General features: G+C 37.3%; 1 protein-coding gene across 1 annotated transcript in view; it reads right to left on the reverse strand.

Moving 5' to 3' along the window:
* Nucleotides 1–2480: 2480 nt before the first annotated feature.
* atp2b2 (ATPase plasma membrane Ca2+ transporting 2) overlaps nucleotides 2481–10644 on the reverse strand; it is a 97118-nt gene continuing 88954 nt past the window's right edge. The window contains exon 23 of the mRNA XM_016498364.1: nucleotides 2481–5509. Within this exon, the coding sequence (XP_016353850.1) occupies nucleotides 5201–5509 (309 nt within the window). The 3' untranslated portion in view covers nucleotides 2481–5200. The remainder of the gene's footprint in view (nucleotides 5510–10644) is intronic.

Genomic DNA, 10644 nt, shown 5'->3' on the forward strand with positions numbered 1-10644 from the left:
CAGCAGGACTTTTAATTTGCTAAATGAAGGCAAAATAATACAAAAATCGCATTGTTAAGCAATGTTTTTGGCAAGTATCCATTTTTTTTTCTATAAAATATAAATCATTTTATTGGTGTCCCCTGATTTCATGTCAGCCCTGTTACCCTCATCAAAAACCCTTGTAAAATCATGTACATTCAAGTGGCATCACTTCTAGGAGGTTACATCATCTCTCAACCAGAATTCCTACACTTAAAACACAAGCATGTTTCTCTCACTCCTCTATAATGTTCTATTTCTGATGATGTATGAGGCTTGACTGAGGGAGGGACATCATGCGGTGTCAATACTGTTACCATTTTTAAAATGTAAATTTAAACAATTATTTATTACATTTAATATAATCGATATCTACAAGTAAAATGCTTTTTTAAAGTGTACAACATGTGCTTTTGTGAACTTGACTATTAGCTAGCAATTAGAAAATTAGTTTGAAACCGTCAAACCTGTTACTGTCAGCCCTGTTACGTTTCAGAGTAACAGGTTTTGACGTGGGCAGTTAGGGTGATTAGGTGCCACCCTTTTTTAAAGATTGTCTGTGTAAAATTCAAACATTTTAAAGGTCACTCTGGGTGTATTATTGAGCTAATTCCTATATCATTCAGTAGCATATGAGCATCAGTTACATTTTTAATTAGTATTGTTACTATTACTATTGTTGTTGTTAATGACCGGGATAAGATGATCAGTCTCAATAAAACCATTTTTGTTTCCATAACTCACTGTCAATAATGCAAATGTAAATTCAATTACAAACAAGAGCAGCAAGGTGACTGCAGACCCTCAAGACTAATTGTAAAAGTGAAACCAAATTTCAAACAAACAGATGGACACATGATGTAATTACAACACCCTTAAAACATTAGATCTCTTAGAAATGTTATGCGAAATCAACAACGAACTGACTTTAACTGAAAAATTGACTGTTTACTAATGTCCTCCTACATTATCAGCACTATTTTCCTGTTTAACATTGTAAAGCTGCTTTGACATTCTGTATTGAATAAAGCGCTAAATAAATGAAGGTGACTTGACTTGACTAATACTAACTATGCCAAATAAGTGCAAAACAAAATAATGCAATTTAAAATGGTAAAACATTACAGTATTATGTAAACAAACATGTGCAGTGTGCTGAAGAATGTGTGTCCTGTCATCCCTGTAACTCTGGTCAGTCTTGTGACTATGACATCAATCCTGTTACTGTCATTAATTTCGTAAAAATTGTAAAAATGATATTTAATTCAGCCTTTCAGGTTTTTCCATCGTAGCTTTAACTATATTTTATTTTTTAAATATCTCTCTTGTAAAAATATAGTTTTTCTTAATTGACGTGGTCACCGTCCAAAATTAGGATGTTCTTGGTCATCTTAATAACAAATATAAAAATATACTTAAAAAAAAATATCAAAAATGTGAAACAATCCCAGTGAAAAGAGAGACTAAAATATGTGAAAATGATCACATAATTCTAATTAAAACTATAGTATATAGTAACGCTAACAGGGTTGACAAAAATACCAAAATATGGTATATAATATAATCGCATACCCTGAGATGGCACAATACAATTTCTTGTAATTTTAAGGAGTCTTCATTTCATGGATTTTTTTTTTTAATGTTTTTATTTATTTATTTATTATTGATTGACAAATTTAAAATAGGAGAAATATTAATAATAAAACTAATAAATATTAAGAACCAATAAAATGACAAAAGCCCACAACAAAATTACTAAAGCTTTAACTAAAATGAAAATGAAAGCAGAAAATCTAACAATAAAAACAAATTCAGTTAGTATCTTCATGATACTGAAATAAAACTGGCATTAATTTGATTAATCAGATCCAATGTTTGTATGGCAAATGCTCTTCACTAACTTAACTCTTCCTTACTTTTGCATTTTATTTATTTATTTTAAGCTGATGTGTGAAGCTCACACATGTCCTATAACAGAGAACACCAAATCTATAGTTTTAGCATCTCAAAATTGCAATGCATGCTGTATGTGTTGGTTTAATATTAAGTTAAATAGTGCATTTATAAAATTTAATAAGATGTACTTTTAAGAGTGGCTCAACTGAATATGATAACAAATATAATTACAATAGAGCCCAAATAAAAACAACAAAAATATCTACTCAAACTGACTACAACTATTCGCAGTAGAAACCACGTATATACAGCTACACAGCTTGTGGAGTCACATGATATCATGGAGAAATCCCAATGAATTAAAGCAGATAGACTAAAGAACATACTTTAGCTTTAACTTTCATGTACTATAATGGTGCTGTATAGCTCTGAAAAGTCTCCACCAAACCCAGCACATAGAAGCACATGTTAGAGATGAAAGATCACACACACACAAACGCGCGCACACTGCTCACGGGACACGGGTTCATGCTCCTCGGGGAATTTATTAAGTGCTTGTATTTTTGTCATTTTTTCCTTCATTTCATTTGTATCACTTGCGCTCCTGTCTGGAATCGTGGTATGGACAGTGAAGCAACAAGAGTCAGTTCATGTTCTCAGGCTAGAAAATCATTTACATCACAATTTTTTTGTTGTTGTTGTAGTTTCACTGACTTGGAGACCACGAACATTCCAGCAACACACTCTAGGGTAGATGAGAAACAATCAGAAAGCTTTTTGCATAGTATTAAATGAACAAAGACAATGAGTTTTTTATTTACAATTATTGTATAGATTATAAAATTCATAAAAACAAGATGGATGAACACTTTTCATTTACCCATAAATTGCTAGTGCGCCAAAAGTACCTGTGGCGTCGTATGCTCTTTGTTCCACAAAACGCATGCTGCTAAGTACAGTACATAGAAGCTGATGTATTGCAAGAAATATTATTCGTGATTATTAGAATGCTGTCATCCTTCTGGTTTATTGGTTAAACATTTTAAACTGCATCCGTTATTAGGCCCGTCAACACAGGGCGCAGAACTAAACTGAATTCAACTGAAGTGGCCAGTCATACCGTAAAAGATCTCTTCTGGAGTCATTGCAGTCCACGCACATTTCAGACAAACTCCCCTGCAGCGCCTTTCAACGTGTCAGAGGTGATTCTTTTGGTCAGTGCACAGAATGATTGTGAATGAGGCTTTGACGTGTTAAAGGGATAGTTCACCCATCAGCCGATCAATTGAAAAGATCAGTTTGTTCATCATTAGCTCTCTCACGAAGGTCGTGATTTTCTGTAGATAATTCCTTTATTTTAATCTGCTTCTGTTGTTTCATATGTCTTTAGAAGAATAGAAGTCATGCGGCTCACTTCTCTGAAGCTTTCATGGTGCTTTTGGAACGGCGTGAGGGTGAGTAAACTATACCTTTAACATGATAAAGGGCAAACGATTTCTGGGGAAAAAAATACAAATCTGTCTGTTTTACGTATATATTTCTCTCGTTGAGTATGCCTGAGCTAACAGTTAAAGCTTGTGCACCTTATCTTGATGAGTAAAACTGTCAAAAAAGTTCAATTTAAGAACGATGGAGAAAAATGAGTTGCATATTAAGTGTATGACATCATGCCTTTCCAATTCCAAAGAACATAAATGAATACATGGGCGACTTCATAAGTGTGCCTTCCGACAGACCCCCGTTTGTCCTTTTGCTTCTAGAGTACAATAAATAGTTAACGACTAGTGAATACTGTTGAGATGCTAGAGTATATTTACTGACTGCAGGAAGACAAGCTTGATTTGAACACAGAAGCACATCTAAATTTACACCACAGAAATTCATTCATATCCGGATAGTGCAGAAAAGGATCATAAATGTATATATAGATATATAGATATTTTTTTTGTTGTTGGTTTGGGTTTTTCTTTTTTTTTTAAGAAAAGAGTCAAAAGCAACAGTCCTTCTTTTAGTTTCGTTACATGATAATTCATAATTCAGTTGTTCAAAGTGTCGTCAGCTCAGCAGCTGGGTTCATTTCCTTTAACCAAAAGAAATATACAAATTAAATGTCAAAAAGAAGAATCAACACAATAAATCACAATATTTGAACACAATTTTGATTTCCATACAGAGATGCCAGATATAACTTAGTTTACATGTTTCCAACATAAAACCCATCGCAGCTTCTGATGGTCACACGGAACTGAAACTATTTTATGTTAAATAGTATGTACTTCTAAAGAAGATATTTAAATCCAACCTGATATATCTGCCGACCACAAGTTCATCGCCGAAACCTTCGAAGCCAGCCAAACCGATTGGATGTTTTCGGGGTGCTCGGAGCCGTCGATCCCGACACTTGTTTTGGTTTCTTTTGTTATCTTCTAAAAATATCTACATTATTTGACGGAATAGCAGGCAAGTCCAGCGCACAATTGGAAATAAAACATCTAAAGTCCGATATTACAGGAGTACCGAACAACGTGAGCTGTTCCAACTATGTCTGCTGCGTGGTTTCGAACCCTACAAAGAAGTTTTAAACCCTACAAAGAAACCAGGATGTATCTACAGGTTTGTAAACAAATTACATTCTCTTTAGGACATAAATAAGTTAAAGTAGTTATTGAAGCAGAACAAGGCAACATGCCAACAAATAAAGATAAAATCTGTAAATATATATTTATAATATGTCAATAAATATATATGTACGCTTAATAAATTCTAATGGGTTTCTCTTTTTCCGACAGGTGCAAATCTACTGTGCAAGTTCGGAGTCCTGCGACCTGGATACACCTTAATCAATAACCAAATAAATCTATACAATTAGATACATGCCACACACAATACTCACAGATCAGTGAATCAGAGAAGCCGTCTTAAAATAGCAGTCCACTGCACATCCCATCAAATCAAATCAAAACCGTTTAAATAAAAATAAAGGTTTCCAAATAAAAACCTGGGTAATGTACATTCATGCAGGAGCAACGATAATAGCTGAATTCGATTTAAATTACTCGTAGTCGTTTCCTCAGGAAGTGGGAGCGGTGCGCTTGCGCTCTTGTATTGTTTCTCGAGACGCTCCGCGATCGTCCGAGTCAGTCGTCGTTCATGCGTTCGATAAAAGAATGTGGCGCGACCACACATACAGTCAACAGTACACGATCCGCGTTCGTGTGCACTCCGGAGCGCTTTTAAACGTAGAGTCTAAGATGATTCTTGAGCGGTCTCCCACGCGAGGTGGCTAAAGTGATGTCTCCAGACTATGAAGCGGGCTCCCGGGACTGGAGGAAGCAGCAGATTTACTCATGTTGGTCGTCAGGTTTATGCCACTGTCGATGGCGTTGTTGTTCTTGTTGGGAGATGAGGGCTGACTGGAGTTCTTCCTGGCTGCCTCGTCATCAATGTCGGTGTCGTCTATGAGAGGAATGTGAGGTGTGGAGTCCTCTATTCTAAACTCTGGATGAGTCATGAAATTGTGGATGGAGGTTCTGGATTCGGGTTTTTCCAAGCCTTCGTAGAGGGAGCTACGAAATGCGTTCACAACACGTATCTGCGTGAGGAAAGAGATCGCTGTCAAAGGCTTGGAAAGTGAGCTCGGAAGACCCCCCAGTGGCACAATGACAACAGGAGGAGGGAAAAAAACATTTGGAAAGCATCCCTAATTCACTTATTCTACCGTGCACAGTTTAAGGATTGCATCGAAAAGAACATAACTCAAACTCATGGTAAAATAAAGAGACTGGAAAGGAAAACATAGGCAATGCTCTTGTGTCCCGTACAGTACACAATACAGTCTACAGTGTATGGTCCAAAGTGTTGTATACCTAGAGACAAGCATTGTTAATTCAACAAAAATGGAACAAAAGAAGTAAGAAACAAAGGAAAACCAAAACGTCATGCAAGTTGAACACATCTCGTGGAAAGTTGGTAAGAGGAGTAGATTAGATATTGAGATCCAAGATGAGTTTCAAGGTAAACGCAAAGTCAAAGTCAAACAAAAGAGAAGTCGTATACAAAGATTTAGATAGAGGATGACAGGGACAGGAGAACCTATGCTTCGAGAGCATAGAGTCACAACACGAAGATGGAAGCGAACCAAAAGCTTGACAAGCCAACTCAACGACTACAAACAACATGCAGCTCGGGACAACACCATGTGGAGATGAACACAGGCACACAGACTGTGGAATAAGAAAAGAGACCAGAACAAACACAAGTCTGTTCTTTCAACAACTCCATGCGTCTCTGTGTAAACACTCAAGTATAGGCCGAAGAGTTTTGTTCAGATTCACGGAACTACACTAAAAAATAGGAGAATCACTTAATGAGTTGTTACTGTGTGGAACTGAGACTTCCTAGAAATATTGTACTGTGCTAGTTGGGAGTAGCAAATATTCTGCTTCAAAGGGTACAATTACGAACAAGCAAGTACAAAAATCTAGGCATAATTCTCACACTAAACTAATGATGCAAACAGTCTATGGTCCTGTTCCACAACCTCGTGAGCTGCCTACCCAGACAGCAAGATGTCAAATTCTTCTGGCGAATTCTAAGGTCCTAAGGCAATCCCAGAATGCACTGCAACAAGCTTGGTGTTCATTTTCATCCAAGATGGTGGTTGAGAATTTTTTGTATGTTATTCAATTCTTCAAAGCATTGATAAAAAGTTAATAGCCAATATCTGTCTTACCTGCTTATTAGAGCAAGGGTATCCAAACCTGTCCCTGGAGCCTTGCTGAGGTTAACTGATTAATCAGGGTTGGAGCTGAACTCTACAGGACGGTCGCCCTCCAGGAAAAGTTTTGGAAAGTGTTGAGTTGTTAGCTTAGCAACACGCTAATGTCAGACTAGCATTGTGATCAATTCTTCTTCAAGTGAGGAATCAGAGTTCACTATAGAACGTTTTATATCTGTCACTTATGAGATTCTGTTTGGCTTGGGATGCTACCTTAAGGCAGGGGTGTCCAGTCCTGCACCTGAAGGGCCACTGTCCTGCAGAGTTTAGCTCCAGTTCCAATTAATCAAGATCTTCAGGATGACCAGAGACTTCCAGGCAAGTGTGCTGGGGACAAGTTGAAGCTAAACTCTCCAGGACATTGGATTGGACAGCAATGCCTTAAGGGGTAGACGGAAAAAAAATCATAAGTTTCTAAGGGCCAGTTTTACTAAACGGGGCAAATTAGCGCAAGAGCGCAATTCCAAAACAGCGCCAATGGGCATGGAAATTTCTGCTGGGGATTTACTAACAACACGCAAATTAAAGAACAAAAACGCAACATCTCATTTACATAATTGAATGACGCAATATACCAAGTGCAGCGCAAATTAGCATAGTCGCAAATAAAGAATAAAGAAATAAATAAGCCACAGTAAGTTGAAAAGAACCGGAGGCCAAAAAATATAGGGTTGCAATAAGTTTTGATAGAGCTGGTATTGAGTGACTCCTAGTTGAGGGATCCAAGTCGTCTTTGATTTTCTAAAGCAAATTAAAAATAACATGGCTTGTCAAACGATATGTTCGGATAATGTGTTCTTCTGGCATTCCAAATAAATTAATATGTGTGGAAAAAAATCCTCTCCCTTCTACCCTTCTCTCTGTGCCTCCTCCTAGCAACAATAATTGCAGCTATTTTTAAGCGCAAAACAGTTTAAGACATGCTTTTTTTTGGGCATTAAATAATGGCGCAAATGGCAGTAATCTGACGAGCACAAACATTAGTAAATCTCGTTGCATGATTCATTTGAATACTCTCCTCCCATAAATTTTGCGTCTGAAAGGGAAACTCCTACAAATGCATATTCAATAAGGTCAGGTGCAAAAATAACTGTGTCCACACCTTTTCAGCGCTAATTCTTCACTGCCCATCTTTAGTAAAACCTGACAGTACTATTTTAACGTCAAAAGATGGTTTGCGCTGGTGCAAGCTTATAGTAAAACTGGCCCTAAGTGTCTATACTGTTGGTTACTAGCAGACGCTCCTACTCAAACTGTACCCGCATCTATGAACTGCCCCAACTGAAAATGAGTAACCTGCAGCCTTTGCCACTGTCCGTGTAAACCACTCTCTTGGAGGGAGATGCCAGAGCGAAGGTTAGGAGCTCGATAGGGTTTGGAACTGAGCCTCTATCATACCACTAACTGCTGACCTGCTGAACATAAAATTATCGAAATCAGCGAACTACCTCTAACGACCATCAAACTCGATTATTACCTTCTGTCCAGGTAGCAAATAGCATGCTTTCAACCTAGCTAAAAGCAAACTTGCAAAGCCAACACAAACGGGTCTGAATGACAGATGAAAACAAATGTCAGAAGTAATCACATAGATGAAGACTGGCCTAACGTTTAGTGAGATTCTGCAGCTGTCAGCATCACACAGCAGACTACATGACCAACAGAGTAAAGCCACGAGACATAATGGGTCGCTGTGGGCCTTGGATCTACATCACACAGACGACAAATAAGACAAGACTATGGGGAGGAAGAGCCACTCTCTTCACACGTCTCCGTAGCTGTGTGGAGAGAAGAAAAGTAAAAAAAAGGGAACAAAACAGCCTCCCGTGATCAACAGAGTAACTTCAACAATGCAGCCTAGAGCATTTTGGAGAACATGTCAGGCTACAGCTGAGTGGGGAATGGTACAGTTGGCTATACTTGAATGTTTACCCAGCCTGGTGAGTTTGTTGATGGAATATTAGTTCACATCAATTTTGCGACGGACAATGGAGGGACTCACAACCTGAAATTCACTTCGTAGGCTGCACCCTTAGTCCAGGGCTCTTAGCTCTCTGGGGAAAACAAACACATGGTACATTGAAACGCATGTTCTTCTGAGAAGTGGGTTAAAGATGATCTGATAAACAGTGTCATGAAGAGTAAGAGGAAATCAGAAGCAAAGCAGATTTTCAGGGATGCCCTTTGACAATACTTTACACTAATTGTCTATGTCTAAAGAATAAGAAATAGTTTGAGAGCTCCAGTGTAATGCCAAATCTCCGTTGGATCCAATAGGTAATGCCTGATTAGAAATGTCTGTCAGATCTTCCCACTGTAGCTGTCGGAGCCATAACCCTGTGGCCAGTGCTCTGACATATGCACACACTGTCCTATTGAAAGTTAAAAAACACCCAAAAAATATAACTTAAAAAAAAGCAATCCATTGGCGAAGTACCTGCAATTTGTAATCTGTGTGAGTAGTGCACAATTTGAAATCTGACATTTCTTATGGAACCACAGAACGTTTTTGAGTCAGTCATCTGAGCCGTAAATGCCATGTGACTAATATAGAGTGTAGGACTACAAAAATATTAACTTAAATTAAAAAAAATAAAAACATATTATACTATACAAATTTTATAGTATTATCACCCTTGGTTGAAATGGAGGTTTTTGGGGCCAGTTATCATCCCTTATCTGAACCCTGAGCACAAATCCTTGTGAAAATCCACAAAAAAAACTTTGTTTCTATTCTATGTTTTCTTTTTATTTATTATATAATTAAAAAAACAAAAACCTTGTTATGTGTACTGCGTTAAGCTAACTGATACTTGTTATAGCACTTGCATATCATTGCTCTTTTGTTGATTTTGTTTGCTTCCATTGTCCTCATTTGTAAGTCGCTTTGGATAAAAGTGTCTGCTAAATGACTAAATGTAAATTTAAATCCGGCCAGAGTGTGCAGTGATTCTTTAAAACTCACAATTAACATAATGAAATGGCACACTAAATGGTGCTAAATCTCTTCATACTTCATAATTGTCCAAGGACCTGTAAACTCAGAATTACTGTAATTAAAAGGTCCCAACAAATCATGTCTTTATCAAAAGCTGGTACATTTGAAACTGGGAATTCTATGGCGTTTTATTACAAGTCATAATGTGGTGTGTGCCTTGTTTTTCATTTACTTTGTAAGAGTGTATCGTGGTGAATTCATGTGATTAAAGGGGACATCGGATGCCCCCCTTACGAAAATTAGCCATGGTTTTATTGTAGTAAAAGTGTAGTAACCATGTTTTTTTGGCATATTGATTACCATTTGTATAACCACAGTTTTACTACAAATACCATGGTTAAACTATAGTTAGTGTAGCAAAACCATGGTTAATCTGTAGTTACCATGGTTTAACAGTAGTAACCATGGTTTTTTGGTTGTATTTTTAGTAAAATCATGGATCATTTTCGTAAGGGACATTTTCCACAAGTTGGATAATGATCCTTTAGGATATTCATGAAATGTCTGCTAAATACATTAGTTAAAATTCCTTAATGATTGTGTAAAACAATAACCTTTTTACCTTGTCATAAATATTTCTGTATACGGCGACATGTTTCGGTGCATGTCTCTTTAAATGTTAATGAGCTATTCCTCACCCGTTTTTTGTGTATTCAGTGGCACATTACCATCAAAAACAAAATTAACCGTGTCCTCAGTGGCTCATATGTCAGGAGAAAATAAAGACTCTTATGTTCACTTTTACATGCAACTACAAAACACCTGCATTGCCTATGAGACATGGCTGAGGGCGGAAATATGCTAATACAGGACAGTCTGTCAGTGGCCGTGAGCGGGGCCTGAGCAGTATGATGTCATACTGCTCAGAAAATCAAAACGGCTTGATGATTTGACTATTTAGGTTTATTGGGGATTAAAAAAGGAGTGAATGGATTTTTATCATTGTAGGGTG

This window comes from Sinocyclocheilus anshuiensis, unplaced genomic scaffold (assembly GCF_001515605.1).
Source record: "Sinocyclocheilus anshuiensis isolate Anshui unplaced genomic scaffold, SAMN03320099.WGS_v1.1 scaffold1320, whole genome shotgun sequence".
NCBI lineage: Eukaryota > Metazoa > Chordata > Actinopteri > Cypriniformes > Cyprinidae > Sinocyclocheilus > Sinocyclocheilus anshuiensis.